The sequence below is a fragment of the Vombatus ursinus genome, unplaced genomic scaffold, assembly GCF_900497805.2.
Source record: "Vombatus ursinus unplaced genomic scaffold, bare-nosed wombat genome assembly UNPS02012319.1, whole genome shotgun sequence".
Lineage (NCBI taxonomy): Eukaryota > Metazoa > Chordata > Mammalia > Diprotodontia > Vombatidae > Vombatus > Vombatus ursinus.
In genome coordinates, this window is record NW_020952097.1 from 2,787,705 (window position 1) to 2,806,666 (window position 18,962).

Genomic DNA, 18,962 nt, shown 5'->3' on the forward strand with positions numbered 1-18,962 from the left:
TCAGCATTGCTGATGTTCAGTTATTTTAAGGGCTATCATGGAAAGGTGCTGTTTTTGACCTGACATGGCAAACTAGGAGATGCCAAATGGAAATTTGAGGTTTGATAGAAGGAGAAAATTTTTAACAATTAGGATTATCCAAAACCAGAATTGGCCAACCAGGTAATGACTGCCTCTCATTGGAGGTCTTTAAGCAGAGACTGGATGGCCACTTACTAAATGGGTTATAGAGGGGATTCTTTTGTGTATGGGTTCAACTGAATGACCACTCAGCTATGATCACTTTCCAGCTCTGAAAGGAAGCTCTATGAGGAAGCACAATGACAGGGACATAGTGAGTCAGACAAGAGAAGATGGTGAAGCACACTTTCCACCAGCAGGTTCCCATCCTGAGCAACTTGCTGTATTGAACCTGGAATCAAAAAGACCTGAGTTCAAATTTGACCTCAGACAATTACTAGCTGTGTGACCCTGGGCCAGTCTGTTTGTATCACTTTCAAAATATAGAGATAATAATAGCACCTATCTCCTGGGGTTGTCATAAGGATAAAATAAGATATTTGTAAAGCCCTCTGCAAACCTTAAAGGGCTATATAAATGCTGGCTGTTACTATTATCAATATCAATCATCATCATCATCATTCCATTAATTCACAGGGTCTCACTCTCAGCTCTTATTGGTACTCATGATCAGGTTCCCATTGGTATGAATTCATCCCCTTGTCAGCCTCAAACAGAGCCTCCTGTAGAAAGAAGATAGTGAAGGTGGGAAGTGAGTGGGGTATCACAGTAGGCCAAGCTGAAAGATTCAAATGGACTTGGCCTTTGAAGACCTCACGATGATACATAGAAACCCAGAGCAAGGCGAGGCTTTCTTGTCTTTATTGTAGGACTAAGGAAATGAGGAATACCATATCATGGGGAATATAGACCAGGAATGAAGAGTCTGCAATTTAAAGGAAATTGAATGTAACTGGAATAATTATGGGTCCTTGGGTCATTCTGGAGTTATCTTGAGTTTATCCAGAAGTCATTCTGGGGTCCTCAGAGAGATTCAGAATCCAAATGGCAACTTCTTAGACCTTCCTCAAGTTCTTCCTGGAGAAGCAGAAGTTAGAAGTCAAAAATCAGGGAGTCAGATGCCAAACTCATTGCCCTGCCCCTTAGCCTTCCCCTCAAGGTCAAGCTTTCTTAAGAAGAAGGAGAAGCAAGGAGATGGAGGGGATACTGAAGATGAGACCAGGGTGAAGTGGAGCCTGAAGTGAAGGTGATGGAGGGTGAAAGGGTGTCTGTGATGAGAGCGAAGAGATCAGAGCAGAGAGGAGGCTGAAAGGCAAATGAGGTATAGTGAGTGAGGAGGAAGCCATGGAGAAATTCTAACAAGTCAAAGGATTCTGTGAGAAATGAACAAGTGTACAGCAAAGGGACTAAGGAGGGATCTGAAGGCCAGAGAAAAATCTGAGGGGACAGAATGGGGACTGAGGAAAAGCTGGAAATACAGAGGAGAATCTGAGGTGACAGAAAGGAGGCTGGGATTAATTATCTGAGAGAAGTCAGAAGGAATGGAAAGATAGGCCAAAGCTAGGCATTTACCTCAGAAGATCAAGGCCGTGGTGGTGAAGAGGACATTGATGGCCACAGTCTTCACAAATAGCAGTCTCAGTCCCATCACACTGAGGAGTAGCTTGTTCCCTTGCTCAGGTCCTCCTGGAGGGTGCAATGGTCAAGGTCAAGGGGAGGCATGCTGGATTCTAGGGGCCCACCCGAAGCTATAGAAACATTAATCCTGCCTAACATTTATGTAGTGCTTATAAGGTTTGCAAAACAATCTACACAAAATCTCAAGAGATTTTCACCCAAACACCATGAAGTAGGTACTATAGTTATTACCGTCATTTTATCAATGAGAAAACTGACTCAGAGTGTTTGAGTGACTTGCCCATGATCATTTAGCTAACAGGTATCATAGATGAGATTCAAATTTAGATCTGCCTCCAAGTAGGATGAGACCATATGTGTCCCTCTAGGTCCTCAAGTGCAGCCCTTTGATTGAATCCAAGGTCCTCAAGTGCAGCCCTTTGATTGAATCCAAGTTTGGATTCAATCAAAGGGCTGCACTTGAGGACCTAGAGGGACACATGTGGCCTTGAGGCTGCAGGTTCTTCACACCTGAACTAGGTATATCCTAGGCATTCCAAACCAAGCATGACTAAAATGGAACTCATTACCTTTCCCCCTAAGCTTACCTTTCTTCTAAACTTTCCTACTTATTTTAAGAAACCACCATCCTTCTAGTAAGCCAGATTCACAACCTTAACATCATAATTTCTTATCTCTCTCTTACCTCCATGTATCCAATCCATCATCAAGTCTTCTCAATTCTGTATTTTTTGTCTCCCTTCTGTCCATTCATACAGGAACCACCCTGGTGCAGGGTCCCATCATTTCTTACCTAAACTATGGCAACAACCTCCTAATTGATCTTTCTGCTTCCAGTTTCCCCCATCTCAAATTTATCCTCTACACACTTGTCGGAATTATCTTACCAACACACAAGTCTGACCATGTCATTTTCCCAGCTCAAGAATCTTCAGTGGCTCCCTACTGACTCCAGGATAAATTGCAATCTTTCACAATTTAGTTCTAATCTACTTTTCCATAGTTAATGCATGTTATTCCCCCTTCACACGCTCCATGTATCAACCATCTGACCTATTTGCTGTTCACCAAACCTGTATTCTATCTCCCACCTCCTCTCACCTGACCCTCAGTTTGGAATACATTGCCTCCTCACCTCCATTCTTAGAATCCCTAGCTTTCTTCAAGGCACAGCTCTTGCACCAATTCAAGCAGGAAGTCTTGCCTCATCTCCTTATTTAGTGGTGCTCTTTCCCTCTTCAACTAATCATAGAAATACTTATCTGTTTGTATGGTGTGTCCTGCCCCCCAGTAGAATGTAAGCCCCTTGAGGGCAAGGACTATTTTTCATTTTTTCCACTGAATCCCTAACGTCATGCACAAAGAGAGTGGACAATAAATATTTGTTAGAATATATTGGATGTGATATGAAATTTGAATGAGGTAGAAGAATCAAAAATAACTCGAATGATTCTAGCATGGGATAAGTGAATGTAATAGTGACAGAAATAGTGATGGAAAAACAGAAGGAAGAAGATTAAAGAAAATGATAACAAGCCCTATTTGAAGTAAGATGTCTGCTGCAACTGTGGAAGACAAGGGTATGAAGAGGAGAGTACAGGCTGTTTGGAGCAATTACTGTGAGAGAGTGTGAATTACGAAGGATCAGGGAGGGCTCAGCTCAGTTTATGGAATGTGACATTTCCTGTGTAACATTAGACACTTTGAACCCTGAATTATGATACACCCAGACTGTGGGATATCACACACTCCATACCTGGAGTGATTGTCACTCTGAACCCTAGGCTATCCCATTATCAAAGTAGGACAAAATAGAAACTAGCAGGATTATTTCCCTTAGAAAGGACCCGAGTAGCCAACTTGTCCAGCCTGTGCCTAGAAGGAATTCCTTATATGACATACCCCTAAATGGTCTCATCCAACCTTTGCTGAAAGTGACTCAATGAGGTGGTCCCATGGCCTCTTCAGACAACCCATTCCACTTTTTAAAAGCCCTAATAGTCAGAAACTTATTTGTTACATAATCAAAGCTAAATTTCCTTCTTGGTAACTTTCAGGCTTTGTCAGTTTCCCCTTCTAGTCACTGTTGCATTTTCCATTCCTATGAGGCTCTTGGTTCAGTCTCATTAGCTTTGCCTTTTCACCATGAATCTTTAACTCACCTATGAGATCCTGCTCAGGGGCAATCCCAGGGTCTGATCCAGTATGATCTGAAGCCAGAAACACAGTCTCCGAAACAGTTCTATTCCTCAGTGAGCCCAGGACTACCCCTCTCCCAGTTCAGGAACCACCTTCCCACACTAGGACAATGTCCTGATCCTAGCTGCCCCTTTCAATTCTAGACCTCGTCCCCAGACCAGGATTCCTATCTCTAGCAGTCTGATCTCTTTTCCTAGGATACTCCTATCTATCCTAGGACCAACATTCCAATTCCAGACCCTTTCCCCTAGCTTAAAACTTTACTTAGCACCATGTAATACCCTCCCCAGACACAGCCTATATCCCTGTCCTTCAATGAACCAAGGATGCCCCTTTTTAGACTGACACATCTCTCTTTTCCACCTCTTTCCCCCAACCTCTGTCAGCCAGGTGCTAATCATACCTGGCTTGTAAGATACATGTATCTCTTTCCCAAGGTGCTTCACTGAGCAGGTTACTGTATCATTCTCACCAACCCTGCCAATCTGGACAGCACTGTAGGTGCCATTGGCCATGGGAACCAGAGTAAGAGCCTGGGCTGAGAGCAAAGGCACAGGGGAGTCCAGGGACACATGGAGTTCCTTGGGGTAGAAGTTCCTGATCAGGCAGGCCACAGCATTCTGACCTCTCACCAAGAACACACTGGGTGACAGGGGAGCTCGAGGTCCTGCAATCAAATGATGGCTTCCTGTCCCCTATCTGGACCTAGTCCCAGATGTGGGAAAGGCACACATATGACAGGCATATAACTGTGAAAAACAAACTTTAGCCCTAAATTTCCTACCCCCCCTTAACCTCAGCCTGGACCTATATGTGGGGAACAAATTCATGTGACCAAGCAACTGTCAAAAACAAACCTCAGTCTCATTTCCTGCCCCAAGCCCCAGCTTCAGCCTGGTTCCCATGTCCCCAACTCATGCCTGTGCTGCCCCGTAGACCAGAGTCTCCTTTTCCCTTCCCCACTCTCTCAACTCCTGATTGTCACTGTGTTGACAAATCTCAGATACCTATTGCTGTGTGTCCCAGTCCGTGGGTCTTATGATATGAACCCAAAGCCCTTTAATGACTTACCATAATCCATCTCCAGGGATTTCAGCTCAGAGTGGGAATGTTAGCTATGCATGATCATAGAGTACATTGTGGTAGAAAGAGGAGACTGGGAGATGGGGGACTCTGCTTCTGTTCTAGACCCAACACTGACTGACTATGTGACCTGAAGTCTTAGGATTTTTTTTTAGGACTGGGATAGTAGAGGTACTCACCAGGCTCCACAGTCACATCTATACCACTACCAAAGACCAATTTGTCTGTGTCATCTCCATTGACCACCCCCCTTGCACAGTGGTATTGGCCAGAATCTCTGAGGCCCAGGCCCTCAATCTTTAGGAAAATCCAGCTGCCAGTGTCCTTCCTGGAGGCAGTGATTCGGTCTTCAGTAGCATCTGTAGAACTACTGTCGAGACTGGCCAACCACAGTGGGGCATGGCCAGGGTCCCAAAAGTAGCAGCCAAGTTTGCTTGTCTTGAACTGGAAACCAGAGGTTTGGCATTTGAGGTTCAGGGTCTTTCCAGTTTTGTGGAGGCCTCCCCCTGACTCCGTCAGCACTGTCTGTTCCACTGAATGAAGCAGAATTGGGGGTAGAGTAAGTAGGAGCAGTCCATCCATGCCTCCTCCTGGGACATAGAGCTTTGATTCCCCTACACTGCCTCATACCCCAAACATAATCTATCTTCCCACCTCGACCCCAGACCTAGGTAGTGAAGAATATGGGGGACAAAAGACCCATGGCAGCAGGAAAGGTCAAGGTTGTTGGTGGGATCCAGGGAATCACAGGGTCAAGGTTGGTCCTGGATTCATAGGAGCTGTCCCTGGGTCCAGAGGCTTCCCAGATTATCAGAAGCTCTGAGCATCAGAAGATTTCCAAGGCTAGGGAGATAGGGGTTCATGGGTGTGGGGAGATTGACAGGACTGAAAGTTCCTGGACTGGGCAAAGAGAGAGGGTCTATCTGAAAATAGTGTTAGCCACAGAAACTCACCACCACTATTCAGGACATAGCATGACTGGAACCATCAATCCAACCCAAAGCTCTCCCCTATCCCTGTAGCCCTCTTGTGATTCAATGGAGTGAGATCCCCCTGCCAAGCTTTCCCCACCCCTGTACCCATTCTCTGAAAACAAGGAAACTTACATGGTAACACTGTCACTTCTGTTCCAGGACCAAAATTTTCCCACAGAGTTGCTCACGGTGACACAGGAAGGAACCTAAACCCTTTGTCTTCAGAGAATGGTCCTTAGGAAGGGTGGAGGAACATAAGGGTGACAGGAAGTGAGGTGAGAGTCCCTGGAGTTGAGCCCATGAGAACTCATTAAGGTCACGAAGCTCAGGGTCAGGTCTTCAGACAAGTGTAAGGGACCTCAGGATATATATCCTAGATCAACTTCACAGCAAGGTTCCAGGCAGGCTAGACATTTGGGAAGGGCTTCACTTTTGCAGAGCCTCAGATCAGTCCTCCACATGGCTTCTGAGGTGGCTGCAAGTTACCAACTCCATTGTATGAGATTGATTGATCTATCCCTGGGTTAAGCCAGGTAAGACAGGAAGAGGCTTGAAAGAGAAAGCACCCTGGGATCCTTTAGGGGATCTGGTCATAGACTGAACAACAGTCAAGAAGGATTGGAGTACCTCAAGAACCAACTACAGTTGCCCAGAGATGACCCAGCTACATGTTTCCTCTGGACCTTGTCTTGGTGGGCACTTGTCCACGCTATGACTGACCAGTGTTTCAGGGTGTGGATATTTGCATTGATGTAACTCCCTGTGGGGTTTGGGAACATTTGAGCCAACTAATCCTCCCAAGGTGTTTGGAAATATTTCAGGGAACCACTGAGGGGACCCTGATGTTCCTGCAAAGACTCTGCAGATGCTCATGGAGCATTCAGGAAGGGTTTTCCAACTCCAGTTTGATGAATTCCAGATCATCAGGAGTTCACATGATTTTTTGTGATTCATTGATTTTATTTTTTAACATTCTTTTTTTAGATCTTGAGTTCCAAATTTTCTCTCTCGCTCCTACGCCTTCCCCACACCTTAAGAATACAAGCAATATGATGTAAGTTATACTTGTGAAGTCATGCAAAACATTTCCATGTTAGTCATATTAAAAAAAGAAAGAAAAACAAAGAAAATTTAAAAGTTATGCTTTGATCTGCAGAGTTCATCAGTTCTCTCTTTGGAGGTGAATAACATTTTTCATGATGGGTCCTTTGGAATTATCTTGGATCATTGTATTGATCAAAGTAGCTTCACGGCTAATCATCATTGCAATATTGTTGTTACTGTGTACAGGGTTCTCCTGGTTCTGTTCACTTCACTTTGCATCAGTGCATGTAAGTCTTCCCAGGTTTTTCTAAAACAAACAAAATTGAGAACATAAAAGAAATAAAGGAATACCTTCAAAAATATTAAGTACTTGATCTATAAGAAGACCAGGTAGAGATCTCAACTCAATCTCAGAAAAGAAAACAAATATACTGCAAAGGAACTACCAAAGAAAACTCTTTTGGTTCAGATGGATTCACAAGAGAAGTCTATCAGTCTCTGAAAGAACAGTTAATACCCATACTTCAGAAATTATTTTCAAAATTTGAGAAAGAAAGCACCATACCAGAACACTGTTATGAAACAAATATAGTCTGATACCTAAATCAGGGAAAGATAAAAACATGGAAAGGAAACTATAGGCCAAAATCAGGGACATATCCTCCAACTCCAGGATCAACCATGAGTCCTGGAATTCCCTGGATCCTTCCAACAACCTTCCCCTTTCCAGTTGCTCTGTGCTCTGCATACCTCTCATCTCACCTTTTTAGAAAAGGATCTGGAGCCAGAATAGGCTGATAGATGATAGGTCTTGAAGCTGGTGTCTGGACATGCACAGAAGGCCAGGGAAGGCTGGGGTATAGAGGGATAAGGAGATAAAGATCCTCTTTCCCAGGAAAAACCATGGATGGACTGCCCCTCCTTACTCTATGTCCATCCCACCTACCTGTTCAGGAGATTAGAGGCAACTGGAATAGTCAAATGCCAAGCCTGAACCAAGTTATGTTTTGGCCATGTTGAATTCAAGATATATAAGAGACATGGAAGTTAAGATGTCCAACTGGTGATGTGGGACTAGAGTTTGGGAAAGAGACTGCATCTGGGGAACCTCCCAGCATCAGAAGTATAGTTAAAATGCCTCTAACGTCTGCATTCTCTTAGTTCATATTTGATATTGGGATGAAGTGAGGCACTTGTAAGTCACTGGATGGTTAACAAAAGGCCTGAATTTAGGTTGTTGTTTGTCCTTCATTTTCAGAGAAGGCCAATAGTGATCACAAGGATGATATCTTGACTTGCACATGAATTGGATTTTGGTGAGGCAGAATTGCACAAAGTAGTCAGCTTCACTCTCTTTCAGAGTCATCAAGTCCAGTGGCAAGACAAAAGTCAGGATGACTGGTGATGGCCTGGAATGAGTGGATGACTTTGGCATCTTCAATGTCTAACCAAGCTCTAACTGCTTCATCATACCTGTTTCAGTCACCTTCGTGGCCATTGGAACAAATTATTCTCATCTCAAGAACATTCTATTCCACTGGGAGAAGTCTTCACATGCTTGGGGTAGACATCCCCTTATCTCACCGATGGATATGAGGCCTGTTGGTTACCCTCAACCTGTTTAGACCACAAGACAGTTTTACTATAGTGTGGCCACTGTGCTTGCTACAGCTTCTTAGATCCACCAGTGAAAGCTGGATGACAGGTGGACACCAAAGGTGACTGAGCAGCCCTGAAAAGCATTTGAAACACCCTAACACCAAAGATGCTAGTCCTCCCTGAACATCTCATACACCCTTTGAACTGAGATAGTAGCTGTATGATTAGAGAGAAGGAGATAGATGTGAGAGAGGTTGTGTAGGTAGAAAAGACTGATGCCATATATAGGGTAAAGGTGAGGAGTGAAACTGAACAATCTCATCCTTCCTACAACACATGTAGTTGGTCATCCACTTGGGCCTCTCTAACAGACCTCTAGCAATGAGGTGAGTGGTCTCCTCTAGGATGTGAATCCCCCCTGATCCACTGATTTGATTCTGAGTGAAACTCTTTCCTCCTCTCAAGTGACTGGAATATGTGGCAGATTTTCTTTCTAAAAAGACTTTATAGATAGAAAAATTGACCAAGCCAAGAACATTCTATTGAGTTTGTCCATGATCTTTCCTGATGTTTCTCAGGTTTACTCAGCAGTGGGCAAACCTTGCTCTAAGCCTTCCTTAATGCCACCAATCCCAGCATGTGACAATGGCCTCTGAGCTTTTCCCAGTCATTCTGTGTCCATAAAATGTGAGCCTGTGTTAAGAAAGACCCAAAAATCTTTGAATATTCCAGAAGGCCTGGAATAAAAGGGGGAGAACTTTAATTTATTGTACATAAATGATGGGGAAAAGAAAAGAGTTAAAGTTAATGGGAAGGAGCCAACATTGGAGAGAGAGTAAATGGTGATTCCATAGACAGATTATCAAAGTCAAAAGAAGGATTAGGTTTGGGGAAGAAAGATAAAGAGCTTGGCTTTGGACAAAAGGATGATTAGTATGGCAGGAGAATGAGGGATGGATCAGATAGATAAGAGAGTCAAAATCTGCCCATTTGAAACTTCTATCCAGTTCTGCTTTCTGGAACCAAGAGAACCAAGTCTAATTCTCCCTCCCCCCATGACAATGTTTCAACTACTTAAAGGGTTTTTATCCCCTCAAGTAACTGGAAATGGGAGTAGCTTGTCCAAAAAGACACCTGGGTATGGAAAAAGCTAGGAAGCCTCCAATGAATTGGCCAGTGTAAGGCCTGACATTGGTCTCTTCAGCTTTACAAGGGCTCTACCTTACTGGAGGCCTTCCTCAAGGCCCCCATTTCTCATCTGTAATACTGTCTCCTCTATCCTACCCCACTTGTTCTGGGGCCAGAGAGTCTGAGTCCAAACTTAACAAGGTTTCAGGGATATCACGGCATCAAGGTATGTCTGTATGATTATAAGTCCCAAATGTCTCCACCACAGCCCCCATTCCCTCCAACTGGCTGGCATGTGTTTGCCCCAGGTGTCCCTGAGGTCATATCACTGTGTTCCCTTCCCAAAACCCCACAGTGACACATGGCCCACCCTAAACCCTGAGACCTGGCAAGACTCCACAGGTTCTTGGGGAGGATTCACAGATCTCCGCAAAGCACATAAAAGCATTTAAAGAAGACTTATAGGTTCTTATAGTGAATACACAAGCCAAGTAGAGAAGGTATGAATCTACAAAGAGAATACACAGACCCTGAGCAAGGCTACATAGAAGTATGCAGAGAATGTACAAGTTCTGTACAGAATGCTTCCTAGAGTGAGGTAGAGCCCTGGTGAGGCACAGTCTCTCTCTCTCTCTCTCTCTCTCTCTCTCTCTCTCTCTCTCATTTTTATTTTTTTATTATTAATTTATTTATTTTTAGTTTTCAACATTCACTTCCACAAGATTTTGAGTCCCAGATTTTCTCCCCATCTTACCCCTCCACCCACTCCAAGACAGTGTGCACTCTGAATACCCCTTCCCCTAATCTGCCCTCCCTTCTATCTCTCCCTTCTCTTATCCCCTTCCCCTTCTATTTTCCTGTAGGGCAGGATAGATTTCTGTACCCCATTGCCTGTATATCTTATTTCCCAGTTGCATGTGAAAACAATTTTTCACATTTGTTTTTAAAACTTTGGGTTCCAAATTTTCTCCCTTCCTCCCTCCCCACCTACCCTCATTGAAAAGGCAACCAATGCAATACAGGTTATACATGGAGCACAGTCTCTTTACAGTGTATGTAGTGGTTCTTATAGAGGATGTACAGAGAACAGAAAGGCCCTGAAAGATGCCCAGGCCCTTGATGGAGAATATAGAGAACCCCTTAAGGAGGGTGCCCAGGCTCTACTGAAAATATGCCTGTACTTCCAGTGAATTCATGCCTCTCTGTAAAGAATGCACAGGTTCTGCAGAAGAGACAAAGGGGACAGAACACTTACAGAGGTTGTACAGATTCATGAAGGATGTCCAGGTTATTGCAGAGAATGCACAGGTCTAGCAAAAAATGAACAGGTGGGGGCAACTAGGTGGCACAGTTGATAGAGCACCAGTCCTGGAGTCAGGAGTACCTGAGTTCAAATCTGGCCTGACATTTGAGACTTAATAGCTGTGTGACACTGGACAAGTCAATTTTGTGTCGATTGCCTTGCAAAAAAAAATTGCCCCAATTGCCTCCAAAAAACAAAAAGGAAATAAAAAAGATGAACAAGTGCAACACAGAAGATTCACAGAGGATACTCAGGTTCTTTCTGAAGATGGATGAGCCTCTCACAAAGGTTGCATAGGTTCTTTCAGAGGATACACAGGCTCAATGGAAGATTCACTTGTGCTTTCAGTGGGTACACATGTTACTGCTCTCCAAACTCCTTGTCATGGTCAAGAGGGTTATAAATTAACATAGTGATCATTGGTTTTATCTAGGACTTCATGAAGTCTGAGTAGCTCCAGCTGAAAGCTATGGGGAGGGATCATTTTTGTTCATTTTTTCTGCTTTGGACTCCCAGACTAGAGTACAGATGGGGCAGGGGGGAATGGGGATAGTTTATCTACTACCACCATGCCCCAACCCATCTACAAAAAGAATAGCAAAAGCATCTTAAAGTAGGAACACAAGGCAGTGGGATGCATTCCATATGAGAGGGGAATTATTCCCCCTCTCAGTCTGAGCTGCTTTCCTCTGCCATTCTTCCTGTCACCTTTTCAGAGAACAGGGCAGAGACTAGCAATTGTAATAATGGACATTTCAGCCTTGGAGTTACCTCATGGGTAAACCTGAGTTTGAGAATCCTTAGAGTTCTAAGCCTTCCTGAGTTCTAAGAGGTGGACACCAATCACCCCAAGACAGATTGTCTTAACAACACACTTTTCAGAGGAGGAAGAAGAGAACGGCAAACAGGGTCACCCTGTAGGTGAAAGGCTAAAGCCATGCCGTGACGATCCAGGAGCTTTGGACCTTGCCAACTCTCCATGATTTCACTGTGAGTTGTTCATGTGGTGTAGGTCTGAGGTAAATAGGTGGTATGAAGTCATTGTAAAGTATCTTTACCTCATGGAAGGAGTATAATAAGGAAAATAATGAGCTATTGGAGTGTTTTTGTTTCCCACATTTGTTCATGCACACTGTGAGTTCTTTGAATCTTAATAAAAAGCTGTGCTAGATCATTTTTAAACACTATAAGGAAAAATATGAACAACAAAAAGATGGCTTTAAATCATTAATAATAAGAGAAATGCAAATTAAGACAACCCTGAGATTCTACGTTATACCGAGCAAATTAGCAAAGATGACTAAAGACAAAAATAGTCAGTGTCGGAAGAACTGAAGGAAGAATGGCACACTAAACCATTGGTGGTGGAGCTGTGAATTTGTCCAACCATTATAGGAAAATGATTTGGAATTATGCAAGAAAAGTCATTAGGCTGTTTATATCCTTGACCTGGAAGATATTCCAAAGTGGGGCACATATCCCAAGAAGAGCAAAGATAGAAATGAAGATACAATATATACAAAAGTATTCACAAGAGCATTTTTTTTTGTGGTAGCAAAAACCTCCACAAAAACAAAAATTGGAACCAAAATGTGTGCTTGTCAGCTGGGGAGTGGCTATATAAATTGTGGTACCTGACAATGGATTATTATTGTGCCACTAGAAAAAAATATGAGGAATTCTGAGGAAAATGGGAAGACTTATGTATCTTAGGAATGAACTGCTGCAGCAGGAAGTGAGCAGAAATGAGAAAACAATGTATACAATGGCTACAATAATTTAAATGAAAAGAATGCTAAAAATGAAGTTAAGCACAATGTAGTTATAATGAGCAATCCTGTCTCTGGAGAACAGATGAGGAAATGTACCTCCATCCTTTCCTTGGATAGAAGAAAGAATAGTGGCACTACTGTTGGATGTGGTCATCATGTCAGGTGCTTTTCTTTGTTGCAAAGGAAGGCTCCTAAGGTGAGGAAGAGAAGCAGTAGTACATCTAGAAATTACTGTGATATAAAAACAAAATCATCAGTAAAACTTAGATAGATAAATGCACGCAAAACAATGAATGAGCATTCTTTTTTTTTGTTTCTTCCAGTAAATTGCTTCCCCAATCATTCCGTTTTGTTGTCTAATCTTCAGTCTCTCCCTAGCTCATGCTCTAAGGCCCATAAGCAAGCACATATATCACTATACTTAAAAAAAACATATATTCTCTTGATAACTTCTCATTATCATCCTTATCTCTCCTTCTATTCATAGCTAACCTCTTCAAAAATGTTATCTATATCCATCGCCTCCATTTCCTTCACTCCCATTCACTTTACAATTCTTTACAATATGGCTTCCAATCTCCCCCACTCAACTGAAACTGCCCTCTCCTAAGTTACTAACGATGTCTTAATTGCTAAATACAATGACCTTTTCTCAATCTTCATCTTGTTTGACTTCTCTGGGGCATCTGACACTCCTGACAACCCTCTTTACCTGGACCTTCTGTTCTCCATGGATTTTTATGATACTTCTCTCTTGATTCTCTTCCTTCCTATCTAATCTTAATCTCTTTTCCCTTTGAAGGACTGTCATCTAATCCTCACCTCTTCAAGACTTTGTTTTTGGCTCCATTCTTTTTTTTTTAATTTTTTATTAAAATTCCCATTTCCACAAAATTTTGAGTTCCAAATTTTCTCCCATCTCTCCTCTCCCCTAACCCAAGACAGTGTGCATTCTGAATACTCCTTCCCCTAATCTGCCCTTCCTTATATCACCTCCCCTTCTCTTATCCCCTTCCCCTTCTATTTTCCTGTAGAGAAGGATAGATTTCTATACTACATTGCCTGTATATCTTATTTCCCAGTTGCATGTAAAAACAATTTTTAACATTTGTTTTAAAAGCTTTGGGTTCCAAATTCTCTCTCTTCTTGCCTCCCACCCTCATTGAGATGGCAAGCAACTCGATACAGGTTATACATGTGTAGTCATGCAAAACACTTCCATAGTAGTCATGTTGTGAAAAGCTAACTATATTTCTCTTCGTCCTATCCCATACCCTGTTTATTCTATTCTCTCTTTTGACCCTGTCCCTCCTCAGAAATGCTTGCTTCTGATTGCCCCTCCCCCAATCTGCCCTCCCTTCTATCATCTCCCTCCCTCTTATCCCCTTCCCCCCTATTTTCCTGTAGGGTAAGATAGATTTCCATATCCAATTGAGTGTGTATGTTATTCCCTCCTTGTTAAATCTAATGAAAATAAGATTCACTCATTCCCTCTCACCTTTCCTCACTTCCCCTCCACTGTAAAAGCTTTTTCTTGTCTGTTTCATGTGAGATAATTTACCCCATTCTACCTCTCCCTTTCTCCTTCTCCCACTATACTCTTCTCTCACTCCTTAATTTTATTTTTTGGATATCATCCCTTCATCTTCAACTCACCCTATGCCCTCTATCTATCTGTCTATCTATCTATCCATATATTTTTTTCCTCTAACTACCTTAATACTAACAAAGGACTCATGAGTTACAAATATCATCTTTTCATGTAGGAATGTAAAAAGTTCAACCTTAGTAAGTCCCTTATGATTTCTCTTTCCTGTTTACCTCTTCATGCTTCTCTTGAGTCTTGTATTTGAAAGTTAAATTTTCTATTCAGCTCTGGTCTTTTCATCAAGAATGATTCAAGGTCCTCTATTTCACTGAATGTCAATTTTTTCCCCTGAAGGATTATACTCAGTTTTGCTGGGTAAGTGAATCTTGGCTGTAATCCTATCTCCTTTGCCCTCCAATATTGTATTCCAAGCTCTGTGGTCCCTTAATGTAGAAGCTGTTAAATCTTGTGTTATCCTGATTGTGTTTCCACAATACTTGAATTATTTCTTTCTGGCTGCTTACAATATTTTCTCTTTGACCTGGGAACTCTGGAATTTAGTTATAATATTCCTAGGAGTTTTCCTTTGGGGATTTCTTTCAGGAGGTGATAGGTGGATTCTTTCAATTTCTATTTTACCCTCTGGTTCTAGGATATCGGGACAGTTTTCCTTGATAATTTCTTGAAAGATGATGTCTAGGCTCTTTTTTTTTGATCAAGCTTTCAGGTAGTCCAATAATTTTTAAATTATCTCTCCTGGATCTATTTTCCAGGTCAGTTGTTTTTCCAGTGAGATATTTCACATTGTCTTCTATTTTTTCGTTCTTTTGGTTTTGTTTTATACTGTCTTGATTTCTCATAAAGTCACTAGCTTCCATTTGCTCTATTCTAATTTTCAAGGAAGCATTTTCTTCAATGAGCTTTGAGACTTACTTTTCCATTTGGCCATTTCTGCTTTTTAGGGCATTGTTCTCCTCATCAGCTTTTTGGAGCTCTTTGAACTCATGTCCTCCTGAATCCAGGGCTGGTGCTCTATCCACTGCACCACCTAGCTGCCCCTGAGGCTATTTTTTAAGGTGTTATTTTCTTAGTATTTTTTGGGTCTCCTTTAGCCAGCTGTTGACTAGTTTTTCATGATTTTCTTGCATTACTCTTATTTCTCTTCCCAGTTTTTCCCCTACTCCCCTTACTTGTTTCTCAAAATCCTTTTTGAGCTCTTCCGTGGCCTGAGACTGACTCATATTTTTCTTGGAGGCTTTGGATACAGGAGCCTAGACTTTGTTGCCTTCTTCTGGTTGTATGTTTTGATCTTCTTTGTCACCAAAGATTCTATGGTCTGACTTTTTTTTTTGTGCAGTTTGCTCTTGATCCCAGCCAGTTACTCGAGTTATAAACTCTTTGTCTGCTTCAAGTGTGGAGAAGATACTGTCCCAAGCTTTAGGGGTTTTGTGCAGCTATTTTCAGAAATACTTCTAGGGACCTGTAGTTTTTCAGTTCTTTCAAGGTGCTATGATTCAAGGTGAGGTGTTTACTCCTTTTCTGGCCTGTACTCTGGTCTATGAGTGACCACAAGCACTCTTTTCTGCCTTAGAACCATGAGGAGGATTCCCTCTCCAAGGCTACCACAAGCTCCACCAAGCCAGCACTCCTCCTTGCCCCCAGACTGCTACCCAGAACTGTGACCCGCATCCAAGCACAGGCAAAGCAAGAGAATCCTGCCTCAGCACTAGCAAGGAGATCCCTACAATCTCCCTCTGATCAGCTGCTCAATCCCCCCTCAGTCTGTGAGCCAGCTGCCACCCCAGGGTTGTGCCAGGAGTGGTGCCTCCGTCACCATAGAACAGACCCTTCCTACTGACCTTTGAATTTGTCTTTGGTGTTTGTGGGTTGATAAGTCTAGAAACCACCTCAGCTGCCTGTGATTCAGTCCCTTGAGGCCTGCTGCAGGTTCTCTGAGGGCTGGTGTTTGCCTGTGTGCTCACACTGAACTGCTGCACTCCTCTCCTAGCCCAGCACAACAGATTTTTCCTGCCGATCTTCCAGGTTGTCTTGGGCTGAAAATGCATTTGACTCTGTCTTTTTGTGGGTTTTGTGCTCTAGGATTTGTTTAGAGCCATTTTTTATAGGTATTTGGAGGGGTTTCAGGGAGAGCTCAAGCAAGTCACTGCTTTTACTCCATCATCTTGGCTCTGCCCCACTTTGGCTCCATTCTTTTCTATTTCATTACCCTCTCTTGATGATCTGATCATCAATTCCCATGGGTCCAATCATCACATCTATATAGATGACTCTCAGATGTCTATATTGTCATATAACATGTATGCTCTGATCCACTTTCTTAGGGCCAGGCCTATTACCTATGTCTCTCATAGTTTTAAGGCACTCTATGGAGTTAGTAGGAATTTATTTTCTTGCTATCAGATCAAGTCTCCACTATGCTATGTTCAAGCTATGTTCCCCTCCATTTTTAGGGTCCCAATGACTATCATCTCAGTTCCATTTAACCACTTAACACCAATTGGTTTTTACAAAGGTATAAATGCTTCAAACATATAATAAGAAGAAACACACAAGAATTTCTTCCAACACCTCAGGGCATAATCCCCATCAGCACACACACACACACACACACACACACACACACACACAAGCACACACTGTGAGTGGGGGGAGGGAGATTTTGGCTCAGAATTTAGCTCAATTCCTACATAGCATTGATCCCACCAAGTTCATATCTAAACTGGTATTGCTTCTGCTGGGATGTTATATTCCTTGAGTTGAATGTATGCTCCCCAAGGGTAAGAAATATTTTAAATTCATACTTCTACCTATATTATCTAACAAAGGTCATTGAACATCATAGCCACTTTTAAATGTCTGTTGGATTTTTGACAGAGTTATTAGATTGGCAAATCAAGGAAAACCTGTTGGTAGAATTTTTCCAAATTTTAGAAAAACATTTGACCAAGTCTCATCCTATTCTTGTGGAAAAGACGGATAGATGTGGTTCAGATGAAAGTAAAATTATACAGATCTGTAATTGGTTGACTAACTGGAGGCAAAGAGTAGTCATTAATTGTTTGGTTTCAACTGAGAAGGTCTCCAGTGAAATGTACGTGGAATCTGTTCTCTTTTTTAAATTCAATTTTATTTCATTTTCAATTTTGAATTCCCTTTCTATCCTCCACCTACCCCACTCATTGAGAAGGCAAGAAAAAGAAAACTCATTACAAATATGTATAGTCATGCAAAACAAATCCACACATTAGCCATCTAAAAAAAAAAAAAGGAAGGAAGTGAGGGGAGGAGGGAGGGAGTGAGAAAGAGAAGAAAATATCTTTAAATTTGCTTTCTGAGTCCATCAGTTCTCTGTCTGGATGTGGACAGTATGTTTTGTCATTAGGCCTTTGGAATTGTGATTGGCCACCGTGTTGATCAAAGTTACTAAGTCTTTCAAAGTTGATTTTCTTTACAATATTGCTATTAATTTCCTGGTTCTGTTCATTTCACTTTGCATTAGTTCATACAAGTCTTTCCAGGTTCTTCCTGAAACCATTCCATTCATCATTTCTTTTTTTTTTTTGTAAATAGTATTTTATTTTTTCTAATTACATGTAATGATAGTTTTCAACATTCATTTTTTTATAAGATTTTTAGTTCCAAATTTTTCTCCCTCCCACCCTTCCCCCCCCCCACACACACTAAGAAAGCAAGCAATCTGATATTAGTTATACATGTGCAATTATGTTAAACATATTTCTACATTAGTCATGTTGTGAAAGAAGAAACAGAAAAGGAAAAACCATGAAAAACAAAAACAAAAGTGAAAACAGTATGCATCAATCTGCATTCAGATTCCATAGTTCTTTCTCTAGATGGGGATAGCATTTTCCATCATGAGTCTTTTGGAATTGTCCCCTTCATCATTTCCTACAGCACAATAGTATTCCATTGCATTTATATACCTATAACTTGTTCAGACATTCTTCAATTTATAGGCATTTTGAAGAGATGTTTCCAATTTTCTATTGGCACCACACACAAAAAAATGGCTACTATAAATACATTTGCATGTAATGGGTCCTTTTTTTCTTTCTTTGGTCTCTGGTGTAGACCTAGGAGCAGCATTGCTGCATCAGAATGCGGAGTATAACAGCTTTTGTGGCTTAATTCCAAATGACTTTGCAGAATGGTTGGACTAGTTCACAGTCCCATCAACAGTGCATAGTGTACTCATTTTTGCACAGTCTCTCCAGCATTTGTCATTTTTTTTTGTCACCTGAGCCAATCTGATGAGTGTGGAATGGGAACTCAGAGTTGTTTTAATTTGCATTTCTCCAAATATTAGCAATTTAGAGCATTATTTTTCACATGGCTATTGATGGTTTGGATTTCTTTGTCTGAAAATTATCTGTTTATATACATTGTCCATTAATCAATTGGTGAATGACTTTTTTTTCTTGTAAATCTGACTCAGTTTCCTAAATATCTTAGAAATTAAACATTTGTTAGAAAAACTTACCACAAAGATTTTTCCCGGGGCAGCTAGGTGGCATAGTGGATAGAGCACGAGCCCTGAAGTTAGGAGGACCTGAGTTCAAAGCCAGCCTCAG

The 18,962-nt window shown here is 41.8% G+C and overlaps 1 protein-coding gene and 1 long non-coding RNA gene across 3 annotated transcripts; both read right to left on the minus strand.

Moving 5' to 3' along the window:
- Positions 1 to 865: 865 nt before the first annotated feature.
- Positions 866 to 5,944, minus strand: LOC114039755 (immunoglobulin gamma-1 heavy chain-like). The gene is made up of 5 exons (XM_027857595.1): positions 5,121 to 5,944; positions 4,262 to 4,525; positions 3,822 to 3,869; positions 1,594 to 1,707; positions 866 to 1,098 (listed from the first exon to the last, which is right to left on the minus strand). Exons 1-4 carry the CDS (start codon positions 5,521 to 5,523, stop codon positions 1,595 to 1,597), a joined length of 828 nt encoding a protein of 275 aa, XP_027713396.1. The 5' UTR covers positions 5,524 to 5,944; the 3' UTR covers positions 866 to 1,098; position 1,594.
- Positions 5,945 to 7,226: 1,282 nt separating this feature from the next.
- LOC114039766 lies at positions 7,227 to 18,912 on the minus strand. Of its 2 annotated transcripts, none has more exons than XR_003568704.1 (3): positions 18,872 to 18,912; positions 12,858 to 12,952; positions 7,227 to 7,266 (listed from the first exon to the last, which is right to left on the minus strand). It is a non-coding gene; the product is annotated as an uncharacterized LOC114039766 (long non-coding RNA). The 2 variants fall into 2 exon arrangements; XR_003568703.1 differs by having other exon boundaries at positions 12,858 to 12,992; positions 18,872 to 18,906.
- Positions 18,913 to 18,962: the final 50 nt, after the last annotated feature.